At 36.1% G+C, this 13,380-nt stretch overlaps 1 protein-coding gene across 2 annotated transcripts in view; it reads right to left on the reverse strand.

The window, feature by feature from the left end:
* The window catches only part of rptor (regulatory associated protein of MTOR, complex 1), a 425,184-nt gene that overhangs the window by 105,786 nt on the left and 306,018 nt on the right, over positions 1-13,380 (reverse strand). For both annotated transcript variants that reach the window (XM_081381619.1, XM_081381620.1), the window contains 6 exons: positions 12,908-12,983; positions 11,163-11,264; positions 2,894-2,977; positions 2,288-2,398; positions 403-477; positions 99-164 (listed from right to left, as the gene is read on the reverse strand). In XM_081381619.1, coding sequence (XP_081237745.1) covers positions 99-164; positions 403-477; positions 2,288-2,398; positions 2,894-2,977; positions 11,163-11,264; positions 12,908-12,983 — 514 coding nt within the window. The remainder of the gene's footprint in view (positions 1-98; positions 165-402; positions 478-2,287; positions 2,399-2,893; positions 2,978-11,162; positions 11,265-12,907; positions 12,984-13,380) is intronic.

Consider the following 13,380-nt stretch of genomic DNA (forward strand, 5'->3'; position numbering starts at 1 on the left):
AGATAGCCAGATAGATAGATAGATAGATAGATAGATAGATAGATAGATAGATAGATAGATAGATAGATAGATAGATAGATAGATAGATAGATAGATACCTGTCCTGTGTTGTAGTTGTTGACGATGACAGCGAGGATAAAGACAGCCATAGTTCGATGCTCAGCCTGAATAAAGAATCGGGAGTCAACAATTAAATATTCATATGTCTAAGACTTCATTTAATTAATAGTGTACATTTCACTGTCTGTCTGTGATTTAATTCGTCAAAAGTGCAACAAATTCCAACCAAAAACAAAGCATAGCTTGAACTCTGCAAATATAGCACAGCAGATAAAGTTAACAAAACAGATTTTGTTTTGAACAAAGTGGAAAATGATTCAGTACCATCTGCATGATACTTACGGGCATGTACGGGTCAGCCAGCACCGACAGGAAGTACTTGTGCCCATTGTCTTTTACAAGATCAGCTTGGCATGACTACAGAATAAAGAAAGAGGGAGAGAAAAAGCAGGAGGGAGAGTAGGCGAGTGTAAAAGAGAAGGAATTGAAGGCGTGACAAAAATGAAACAAACACCATACTGACAGCTGACAACTGTTTCTACCAATTTTGCTGCCTGATACAAACTTCTTACATCTGAGTTTTCTAATAAAACACTTACATACTCCCCTAAAGAAAATTTAACTGCAGCACGTGAGACACTTCACTAATAAACCAATGCATCACGCTTTCTTCAAAAAATCTGCTTTGCCATCACAAGAATAAAATGGCTATCCAAAAAAGCTATGGCTACAAAAACATTTCCAAGACAGTAAAAGTCATAGTTGGCAGCATCGTTTATAAGTTTAAAAAACATACAGTTTGGTACCACAGCAAAAAAAATAATGTGCCACTGGTTCTGTCGAGATTTTCCTATGTGTTTTTATTATGGGGTTTTTCAATTTATAAGTAAAATAAGGTCTGCTTTTCTTTCTTTCTTTTTTTTAAGTAGCCTGTTTAGCAGCTTTGGAGTATGATTTGCTGCAGTCTCTGTGAGGGATGTGCATGAATGATCATCTATCTCTGCAGGTGTCTTAACCACTGCTGTCAGAGACAGATGGCAAACCACTTTCACTTCCACTGCCCTTCCAGTGCCACACTCCAAAATACATTTACAAAAATACATTCTGAATGTTATTAAAGTTATATAACAATAATTTAGATTAAAAATCTTTTGAAATAACATGCACAGATTAATCCTTCCTACACCAGGAATGTGCATTAAAAAAGAAAATCATGATACTTAAGAAAAAAAAAAAAAAAAAAAAAAAATCAATCAGTGTAGCACTTATAAATCAGTAAAATCAGAAAAATTGATTTACTTTCTAGTGAACAATTCATCACATCATGTTATTCCAAAGAAAAGTTGTAGTTATTTATCCTACCTTTGAAATGTCCTACTGAATAAATGTTAACCAACAGCCAAATAGCTACATGGATATCAAGCAAATTCATATTTGGTTTGGCTGCATTTTTGTATGGGATGACATGACATGAAAGTAAAATGGGATTCTAATGGCAATTTACGCTGACTTTAAGTCTGATTTATTAATAGAGTTTGTTTGGATGATAGATGAGTTTTTCCACAAACAAAAACAAACTTGAATGTTTCTGTTGTACAAATATATTAAAATTTACAAATGGGACACATTTCTGAGATCTTAAAGAAGAGCATTTTCATCTGTTTCTATTTATTTTCGGTCTTTTTTTGGTGAATTATGACTTAATGCTGAGCTGACATGAGTTAAACTAGGACTGTCTAAACTGGGAGTGTATGATCTCTAAATCATATTGATCAATCAGTAATGCACAAAAAACACAGATTGATCGATCTATCAACTCTTAGATAGAAAAAAGTAAATAAAACAAAAACTAACAGAATAAAGTCTCAAATACTTAGAGCATCAGGAAAAATGCAAGAGATAAATATCAATTACACTGTATAAGCCAATAAACAGATAACTCCTTCATAAAATAGCATTATAGAATACGGTCTAAAATAGAAATTGATTTGCTGTGGAAACATTTAAACATTCAGTTGTTTGTACTACAATTAAGTTTACAAATTCACATTTTTTCTTTTTCTTAATCAAATTTAGTCATTAAAAAACACAAGGAAATTTTGCAATTTTTTATTACGTATATATTTAAGGTTTTTAGCTGGTCATTAGTAACTGAATGTTAATTGCTTTTTTTGGAATTTTGGTTAAAGCAATTGCTGAATTGCAAGGGATGAAGAGTTTTACATACACTATCTACAGCTAAGATCTTTGCCCAGATGAAGACCAAAAGAGGCCTGAGCTCTCTCGCTGAACTCTGCAACAGTTTCAACACGTATGGAAAAATCCCCACTGAAAGAGCCTGCAGAGAGCAAAAAGACAGAGTGTGTGAGAGAGAGAGAGAGAGAGAGAGAGAGAGAGAGAGAGAGAGAGAGAGAGAGAGAGAGAGAGAGAGAGAGAGAGAGAGAGAGAGAGAGAGAGAGAGAGAGAGAGAGAGAGAGAGAGAGAGAGAGAGAGAGAGAGAGAGAGATTAGAGGATGACGTGATTCAAGGTAATTCAAGGTATTTCTTTGAAAAACTTGATTGATTTATTTAGATTTCTTTCTTTCACAGGTATCTTGTATTCAGAATATCATTGTTTGATTGTGTATGCGAATTCCAGCAAACCCTGGCCGCTACATAACTATATTAACATCCAAATTCCATAGGGTTGGAGGTGTATGTAAATTGACTGACATATGTATTAGCTAAAGGTTTCTTAAATACAGTTACATAAGTAGTAGTTTAGTTTATGTAAGCTTTAAAGTAAAAGAAAAATAAAAAATAAATGTTAGAGGTGTGTTATCTGCCATCTCACCAAACTGACGGCCCAAGGGCCCAGGTCCAGAAATCGCCCCAGCAAATCTAGTGCTCTCAGTCTGTGTACCTGACTCAAGAGGACCTAAGAGAAACCAGATGGGAGAAAATTAATCTGAAGTTCTGCTCTGTTCCACAGCTAGTGGAGTCAGTGAGGAGAGGACAAAAGTGTGTCAGTGTTTAACTCTACAGCAGGGCCATGGATGAAATACAATGAAAGATACAATATTTATTTTACCCCACACCAACAGAAATCACCTAAATGTCTCACACCCACACATACACAAAAGCAGGAAGACATACATTCCCATGCACAATGGAAACTAATATAATCATTTGACCAGGTGCTTAGGCTCACACACACTCCCTGTGCAGTGTGTGTGTGTGTGTGTGTGTGTGTGTGTGTGTGTGTGTGAACATCTGTGGTTAGGGTGGTGATTCATTAACACTTCAATATGTGTCTGTATTACTGATAAAAGGGATGGTCAAAATAAGTTTCAGTCATGCAAAATTACGAATATGGTAAACAGGATATGATGTCACGCACCAGGACATCAACTTGTGAAAGACTTGCTTTTAACTTGTGGTATCCTTTATATTTAAAGCTACTTAATAATATTACTGACAATTCTAATGATATTAATATAATATGATATACAAGGAACACCAGTTTCTGGTTGAAAGTGTATGTTAGCCTTACTTATACGGATGTAGGGGTACCGTACATAAGACAAGGTAGGGAACTAATGATGAATGTGAAAGGTTGGGATACAATGATGTATGACTGTCTAGACACCTTTAAAACAGTACTAAATGACTTCACATGTATGATGGGTGCTTGTCTGCAAAGTTACAAAGCTCAGTCTCCCACAAAAGGGAACACTGCTCCAGATCTGCCCAAAGCACCTAAATCAAATTCAAGATATCCCATCTGCAAATGTATATGTCACAATAAGAAATATTAGCATAATACACGACCAAAGGCACACACAAAGAAAAGCCAGGCTTTCAGTGAATTGTAGTGTTGTCGCCATATTGTGGTAACGCTGTGTTTCGGTGCGAAAGCAAAACCCCTTTGTTTGGTCTTCCAAAAACAGATGAAATTAGGAATCAGTGGATAAGATCTGTAAGAGAGTTAAAATATAAACCTTCTGCTCAAGTTGTGGTTGCAAAATTGGTTCCTATCAATCTGCTTGATGATCCACATTTTCAGAATTTGACTTGAGATTGAACTGATACAGTAAAACCGACAACATAGCTGTGTGTTTACAATTGCTTTAGAAACCTTGGGATCTGAAGCTTGTAATTAAACTCAGCCGTTACATTTCTGATACATGGTTGGGGTGTTTGGCCAATCACAACACACTAGGTCAGATGGCCAATCAGAGCACTTTTCGGAAGTAGGGGCTTTGTAGAAACCAGAACTCTGTCAGTGCGTTTCAGACTGACTTGGAATAATGTAATAATACAATTATGAACAGTATGTGAACATTAAAGCATGTTAACCCATATTATTACAGCCAATAAATGTTTTAAATAAGCATCATCTGACCCCTTTAGAATGTTAGTTTTTTTTTTTTTTTAGAAATCGTAGGTTGGCAAAATTTATTTTAGCTTTCAAAAGTAATTAAGCATTTAAGCATACACCTTTAGATCAAAAGAACTGAGATCAAGAGAAGCATACATTTTAGTTTTAGATAACAGTTCTAGTTTGCATATTCCTATGCCAGCATTTTAAAACCCTGTATACGTGTGTATGTATTTAAAGCATCTAGTTGTGGCACACACTCTTTGCATGGTGAGGGGTTCTGGATACAGGCCTGCCCAGAGACAGAGCATGCTGTGTAAGGAGCGCAACAGAAGGACTGCCCACCTCAATGCCCACACAAAAACACACAAACTCTGAAACGCCCGAAATCTCCTGCCAAAACAATACGCCACCCTGCCATCAAGGTATTAATAGATTGCAGGGTCACGTCAAATCATGGACTGTGAAAATTATCAGCATGCACCTTGGCCATAATAGGGTGTTCCTTAATACCCCGAGGCCTATGGACGGAAGGAAGAAAGGAAGGAAGGAAGAGGAGAGATGAAAAAATAGAAAGAAGTGAAGAATATGATGGAGGTCTGTTTTTTTTTTTTTTTTTGTCTGTATTTTTACTGATTCTAGCCAACTGGAAGATTAGTCAGCACTTACAAGTGGGGTGTGTGTGTAAAAGCATGACTGGCTGCGGAGTTTAATAAAAGTGTGAAAATCTGAGCCCATCTGTGAAGAGTCCAGACCTCTTAAAGTAAAACACAGAAATATGTGACAAACTTTTTTACTCAATACAAGAGATGGTCAGCAGGAAACAATAAATGTGATCAGAAAGCATTTACATTACAGTTCATATTTTATCAGTTTTATGCATTCCCAGGGAATCAAACTCATGATTTTGGCAATATTAGTGCCATGCTCTACTGTCTGAATTAAAGGAACATACTGTACACAGCAAGATTTTACAGTATTTGAACACCAATGTCACATTTACAATACATTTTTGCATTTAGCAGATGCTTTTATGAAAAGCGACAAAGGATAACAAGGATAATAGAGGAGCATAAGTTACATATAAAAATGTAAGGAAAAAGAAGACTAAACCAAATTGGAACCCTCTGACTTGTATAGCCAAAAACATGTTTTTCAAAATATCTTCCACTGGTTTGAGATGACATGAGAAATGATGAAAAAAAAAAAAAAAAAAAAAAAAAAAAAATTTTACCTATACCTTGAACACTCTTTTTATGTTGGTCACCATACGAGACAATACAAAGTTTGCATTCACATTTAAACACAATTATAATACATTTTGTAGTGTATTTGAATATTTTAACATTTGAATAATATAATACTCAAGGAATTATACAAAACAGGTATATTTAAAAGTCTGACTTTTAAGTGTGACTTTACACAATGTAAAATATATGGTGTGGGCTTGTTCTTAAAAACAACAGGAGAGAGGGTTCTAATAAGAAATAGTATTTAAAAAACAAAAGTATTTTATGTGCGTGGGATAGCCAGATATATTTTAACCAGGATTTAATTTAAATTTAAAACAGAGTACGATAATGTGCGTGTTACAGTATACAGTAACCCTGAGTGTCATGAGGTTTGTGCTCTACAAACAAATCAAATCTCAACCATGCACATTGTATCTGACAAGATTACATCAGTCCAAAAGTGATCCTAAAATAGGAATCATGGGACATTTTGTGTATTCTGTACTCATTCACACATGGTGCTGTCTCTGTAGTCAGTATCTCTCTATTTCTTTCTGCTTGACATTATCATCAATGTATTCAGTTTTGTGGACGTGGATTTTCCAGAATCCATTGCAGTTCTTGGACTAGTCACATGAAGATGTATCAAACTTTGTCATTTTTACCCACCTTACAGTTTTACTCCCAAACAAATTTCTCCCTTAGAGTCAAATCAACTTCATTTGAACTATGCTTTTGAAACAACTAATACCATTTTGCATGCTGTATTTGTATGTTGTTTTTATTAGAATAGCCTGCCTTTTATTACAACACAAACTTATTGTTCAAGACTTTTAAATTTGCACTCTGTTGCAAGTGGCAATTAGATTGAATTCTTTTTGCAAATCATATTATTGTGTCATATTTATTACCATTTTAATTAATGGAGCCCCAGAGCTGCCTTCTGAGCCAACCACTGAATCTTGCAAGCGACATATTTAAAATGCTGTATATAGTCAACAATTTTGCACGCAACACAATGTTGTTTAGCATCAGTGGTGTAGTCAGTGCCATAAGCACGAATACGCCATATGCTTACTTTTTCCGTTTGCGTACAATGATTTCTGCGGATCACTATTTATGTATACTCTCGATAAACCCACTTGTTTTGCTGCTTCATAAGTCCATAATTTACTGTCGTGATACCTTCCCCATTAACTGTATCCAGTGCTGTTCTGTGAAACTTGTGATTCTTTTTTGTAATTGGTACATTATAACTTCTTCATTCTACCTTTCCCCACCCCTGACAACTTATCGTAGTTAATAGGTGAAAGGGAAATATGGCAGTGGAGTGGAGACACTCTCATGCTGAAACAATGCTAAAATTAATAAAATAACAAAAAATGTGAGGAACTTTCAGCAGCAAAACTTTTATTGAAAAAGGAACGTTTTTGTGTGCTTGAATGACTTGTATGTGGGAGAGAGAGAGAGAGAGAGAGAGAGAGAGAGAGAGAGAGAGAGAGAGAGAGAGAGAGAGAGAGAGAGAGAGAGAGAGAGAGAGAGAGAGAGAGACAGAGTGCGCCATTCATAGATCAGTGGATTTTTAAACTGTTTGATGCTAAGGACTTACAAATTAAATAATCATCTTGCAGGAAATATGATTCCCTTCCTAAATTATAAAAACACCTATGTTGTTACATACATAAATACACACTTATACTGTATGGGAAAAATATTAGGCATCATAAGTATAAATATAAATTGTAACAACTACGAGAATGAACCAAACACAATTGAAGCTTTTAGGTCATTTTGTTCATACATAATCCCACAAAGAGTCTTCACAAACCCAGATCTATAAATCACCCAGGCTCCAGAGAGTCTGCAACCAAAGACTTTTATTGGTTAACTTTAAGTAAGAACGTTGTCAACGTGTGATAGTTTTGCAAGACCGATCGGTTCAGAAGATGGTACTGCTCAGGGCCGTAACAAGAGGTCACATGACCCCTGCAACTAACAGACCCCGTCTTTCTTAAGGACCAAGGAGATGAACAAAACAGACGTCAGCAGGAACTATACATGACCTCAGATTGGAATTTCTTAAAACCACGAGAACTGAGATTTTTACATATCAAAATGCATAAAACTCATCCCAGAACAATTCTTGACTGACCTATAATCAGACTATCGTACATAATTCTTTGTTGTCTACAACCTAGTATATGTGTATATGTGTCTACACTTGGTTATATCCCATGTAAGTCATTTAATGGTTATAACTGTTAGATGTTTGAATGAAAGTGTGTTGTGTTTCATATCAGTAGGATCGTATGCTCGTGATTCAAAAGATGGCTTGATTGAAATCTGTGTAAAATGTTTCGTATTCTTATAATAGTAATGATGTCTAAACTGTGGCCTCTGTACTCTCTGCTAGAGCTTGGAAAGTAAGGAGATCCCAGATAATGCATGATTTACGATGAGACAAACAAAGCCAGTGTCTAATTGGTCCGATCTCTTCAGGAGGGGGGACAAACTTTGAGTTTAAAATCTTAGACACGAAACAAAGCGCTCTCTCTGTGCTCTCTATCTCTCTGTTCTCGCTCAAGAAACTCTCTGCTATCACTCTCAAGAAGTGTGGTGCAGAACCAAAAATGCAGTGGGAGATGAAGATCTAAACCAGACGAGTAACCATGTAAACGCGCATACGAAAGAACCCAAATTAAGATCAGAAGAACGGGTTCAACAGCTTTATTCAAGCCATCTTACTACTCTTGTCTCCATTTTCTTTTCTTTTCTAAGTTTTCCTTTATTTTCCGTTGTGAGTCTCGGTTCTAAGTTAAGCTTTGCGACAAGATTTCGAGCCACGTTTCTTCTGCAAAGTCAGCTTCAAACAAAGACTTTCATTCCGCCAGCACACCACGTGACTGGCCACCCCAGACATCAGGCACGAGGAGACACCGACCGGGAAAACCCCCTTTTACGCAACGAAGGGAATTCCCAAAAAGGAACGCAAAGACAAGCAAGTACCTCCAGACTAAAAGCTGAACTGGTGTATTGATATAAATTTAATAACCTGTCTAAGAAACAATAGAAGGGTTAAATTAATGATTGATGGTTCGTTCCAGGTCATGTCTTATAAGTGCATATAGAAACTTGGGATTTCATCATCTCACTCTTAAACTCACTCTTAAAACTTAATCTTTCCTTACTCTTTTTCCTTCTGCAACTCGTATGAATGTGTGTGCGTATTGTTTGTACAAGGTATTGTAATACAAAGTATTGTTTGTATATGAAAAGAGAAGTAGTACTTGTTATGTGCTTACGAATTTATTGTCTTGAACTTCGATTTAAGTTACCTATGCTTTTACCCTTGATTTACTTCGTAATTTACTGTTAGCTGGGGATTATCCTTTCTTGGCCAGGAAGATATTATATTTCCTAGAGTTAATAATTGTTTATGCTTTCTGTTCATTGGATGAACTGATAAAATAATCATACTATTGATTCTGCTACAGTAAATTCTGAAAATAATTAAGTTATTAATTATTGGTCATAATTCGTTGTGAATAATAATTAATGATATTTATACGGGCGTATAAACGCTACAAATAGCAGTTTTCTAAATTAAATAACTGGCCAGGCCACTGTACTAAAGCCAAAGCAAATTTAACTAAATATTATCGGGAAAAATTTACTTTGTATTAAGCTACTTTTTTCTATCCACTATTATTAGCATAAGAAATATATTAAATTCAGATTATCTGTGAAGCACTTTGAATATAATTCCATTTTATAAAACGGATAGTTCCAGTCCTTGATTCTGATTGGTTGAGCCGCTTCCGAAGCCGTTGTAAATTACCCAACAAACATACACCTGTGACCGCATTACATTAGTATTACTGCACAACTGCCGTTTGTGATTCTTTGTTGCTGCATGTGCTTAGCAACCTCTTTGGATCTACATTGCTTGGTGGAGGAATAAATGTGTTATAACAATGATAAAACTGAAGTTATGCTCATTGGTTCCCGTCACCAAACTTCCAAAGCTGGTTCTTCGTCTTTGACTCTTGATGGCTCTGTCTTGGGTATCCAGAGTAAAATGAGGAACCTAAGTTATTTTTGATGCTAATCTTTCATTTGATTCTTTCATTCAGAGTACTGTTAAAACATCTTTCTTCCATCTTAGAAACATCGCTAGATTGCGGCCGATGTTAACTTTTCCTGTAGCTGGAAAGCTGATAAATTCCTTTGTCGTCTCTCGGATAGACTATTATAATGCCCTTTTAGCTGGAGTTTCTAAATCTACACTACACAAGCTGCAACATGTACAAAATTCTGCCGCCAGGATCTTAACTGGGTCCAGAATATGCAACCATATCACTCCGGTTTTGGAATCTTTGCATTGGCTCCCAGTCAGGTTCCGAGTCGATTTAAAGATTATGATGCTCATATACAAATCATTGCACAGCCTGGCTCCAAATTATCTAGCAGAACACTGTTGTACCCCTACACGCCTAATCGAAGGTTGCGCTCCTCACAATCGAACATGCTGGTTGTTCCTAAAACTCGCTTAAAGTCTATGGGTGACAGGGCTTTCTCTTTCTATGCACCTGTCCTTTGGAATTCTCTACCTCTTCAACTTAGGGAAGCTCAGACTTTTGCCATTTTTAACCCTCTGAGGTCGGCAATCACGCCGGCTTGATTTGCTCGTTTTTTTTCTTATCAGTTCAAACGAGACTCCAAATACTCTGTTGACTTTGATCTTACAAACCAGTTTCATACATCAATCGATCCTGTTAAGTGTGTATTATTTTTGTGTATACTCACAATAAAAACAAAGTGTTGTGCTTTTTGCCAAACAAAGAAAAATAAACATGATGTGAGTTCTGCTTTCTCTCTGTCAGTGAAGTCAATTCTGAAACGCGTCGGAAATGAACAATAACTCAGCGACTACTTAGTCAAACAGGCATACAGACACACAGGCATGAAGCTTGAATTCTCTTCTTTTTAAAATGAAGTAATTTTTATAAAAAACAAATATTCTCAGTTTATGTAATCTGTATGAAAAGAGCGAGATGTCAGTCGTTCTCGTCTCAGCTAATTATTTTTAATGTGACCCCGCCCACGGAGAGCGCGCGCTATTCAAAGGCAAATGACTGAGGCGATCCGTGCAAACCTGTGAACGCCCCCATGTCAGCTTGAGAAAACACATCAAGTTTAATCAGATCATTATAATTGTTTACACCATCTCGCGGCGCTGTGAGGAATAATACTATCGTAATAATAACAATGGAAAATGTACCTCAGAAGTGCTGGTATTTCGAGGAGGAACGGATCGCTATGGAATACTGTAGTAAGTTTTTTTCATTCTCAAGTGAATCGCGTTTCTGTGTGTGAATGAATGAATGGCAGAGATGCGCTGTTAACCACAGCTCCCAAAAAGGAGGTGTTAAATAAATGTTAAATAAAAATGCTGTCTAGGTAGGCAGTTCCCTAGATGTTGAAACTATTGAGCTATTGTTGGAAGTTACCTGCAGGACAATAGGCAGCTGCTCCGGTGGGTTTCTGTTCTCCACGCCCATTGTCAGCCACACCTGAAAGGCTGTCAGCTGCTCAGCGAAGAATGGACTATGCTGTGAATAAACAAACATACTCTATTGTGATACAGAAAAAAAAGAAAGTACACACACAAGTGAAGCAGTGAAAGAGCACTTTGTTAAATCAGCCATAAACAGTGTACATAAGTGTTTAGGATGGCTGTATTGACAATCCAAGTAGAGTTATATAAGTCTTATACATAATACTTTCTCTCCTGCCCCATCACTCATTTACTCACCTTGCCCATCTCAAGTCTTTTCACTTTCTGTGTGAATGTGAGTTAGGCAGACAGGTCTTTGGCTTTTGATTTATATATAAATTTATTTATTTATTTATTTATTTATTTATTTATTTAATTAATTTATTTATTGCTGTTTTTCCATTTACTATCATTTTACTGTGTTACATTTATAAGGAACTACATTGTGCAATTCATTAAACTGTGTATTAAGAACATACATAAGAATCGGTAATTGAATGAAATTACAGTTTAAAATAGAAATTAATCATAATAAACGTATCTCCAGTATATTCAAAAGAGAATAAAACAGAAAAATAGTAGCTCTGAAGCATGCAAATGCCTTTTTCATAATAATGACTTAACCAGAATACGGACCTTAACTGGAAAATGATGTGCATGATATATAGATTAGCTATAAAGGGGATAAAGGAGATTTCTGATTCACAGCAGCTTTGAATAGACTGTAAATTGTCAGTTCTACCACACACTTTCAAGATGAAATAACAGGACATTAGCAACTCTCTAATTTACACAGATGCACAAGCACACACACACAATTACAAGCATATAAAAACGATTGAATCCCAAAAGTAACAATAAAGACAAGGGTGAATGTGTGTTTTTTTTGTCAGCAATATGAGTGCCAGAAATGGCATCTGTTGCACTAAACACAAATTACATCAGACTGAGAACTCTACCTTACTGCAACCATTATACAAAACAGATACTAACTCCCAAATCTCTGAAAGTCACAAGAGTCAGGCCATTGGAAAACACTTTAGAAGGGAATCTCAGAAGGGAAATTAAGCTGTAACAGCATTAAGTATGTCCAAAACAACAGGTTACTGCACCTAATATTGAGTAAAACTGAGCACAAAACAAGAATAGGTGGAAAAAGGAAGTAAATAAAACCATCAGAGCCATACTTAACAATTAGCAAGTGTCCATGAGAGAAACATCATCATTTCTGTCTTGGTCTGTTGAAAGTTATAATAATAATACTATAATAATACTATAATAATTTTACTTAGACAAGATCTTAATGTGGGAGAGGCAATGAAACATTTAGCTAAACTTCAGCTTCTTTTTCTGTGGTTGAAGTTTACTTAATATTCCATTCCATATTGTTTAAACATTTAGAAAAAAACTAACTACAGACACTAAAAAGGCATGGTACTAATAGAAAACTGAACAGCATTCAGAAAAAAATTGCACTCAGAGGGGTGGTGTGACCAGATTAAATTCAGTGACTAACAATGGGGAATATACAAGTCACTGATTATGATTAGAGATTGTACAACTAATTCATCATAAGTAGGACTACAGTGCTAATACGAGGAAAAGGAACAATAGATGTAAGAGACACTGAATTACTGATCAGGTAATAGCCCTAACTCTGTGATCTTCACTCAGAGCCAGTATAAAAGTCATACTCACCCTGAAGGCTGTGCCCTCCTCGATGATGGTGGGAAGCTGGGAGAGGCAGATGTCCACCGCAAGGTCCCATGCTTGCCTGGACACACACACACACACACACACACACACACACACACACACACACACACAAAGATGCCACACTAGTCAATCCCACAATCACGATTCTTGCTGTGAGAGTCTAGGCTCTGATCACATGAAAAGATGCACTGGCACATTTTTTTATTCATGACACTCATTATTAAGGGAGAGAGGAGACTGTAAATTTACCCGTTTGAAATCTTTGAGAAAGATTATTTAACTTCTACACTTAAAGGGTTAGTTCACCCACAGATTCTGTGCACAACTGTAAACACAAACTAAAAATTAAATTGGTATAAACTTTTCCTGTAAATGAATAAGATATTTGGTTCTCAAATTGTTTTGCAACAGGACCCTAATTTTACATTGGGCAACCCAACACAGTACCAAAATTG

This window comes from Scardinius erythrophthalmus, assembly GCF_964197995.2.
Source record: "Scardinius erythrophthalmus genome assembly, chromosome: 12".
In the NCBI taxonomy this organism is placed as follows: Eukaryota; Metazoa; Chordata; class Actinopteri; order Cypriniformes; family Leuciscidae; genus Scardinius; species Scardinius erythrophthalmus.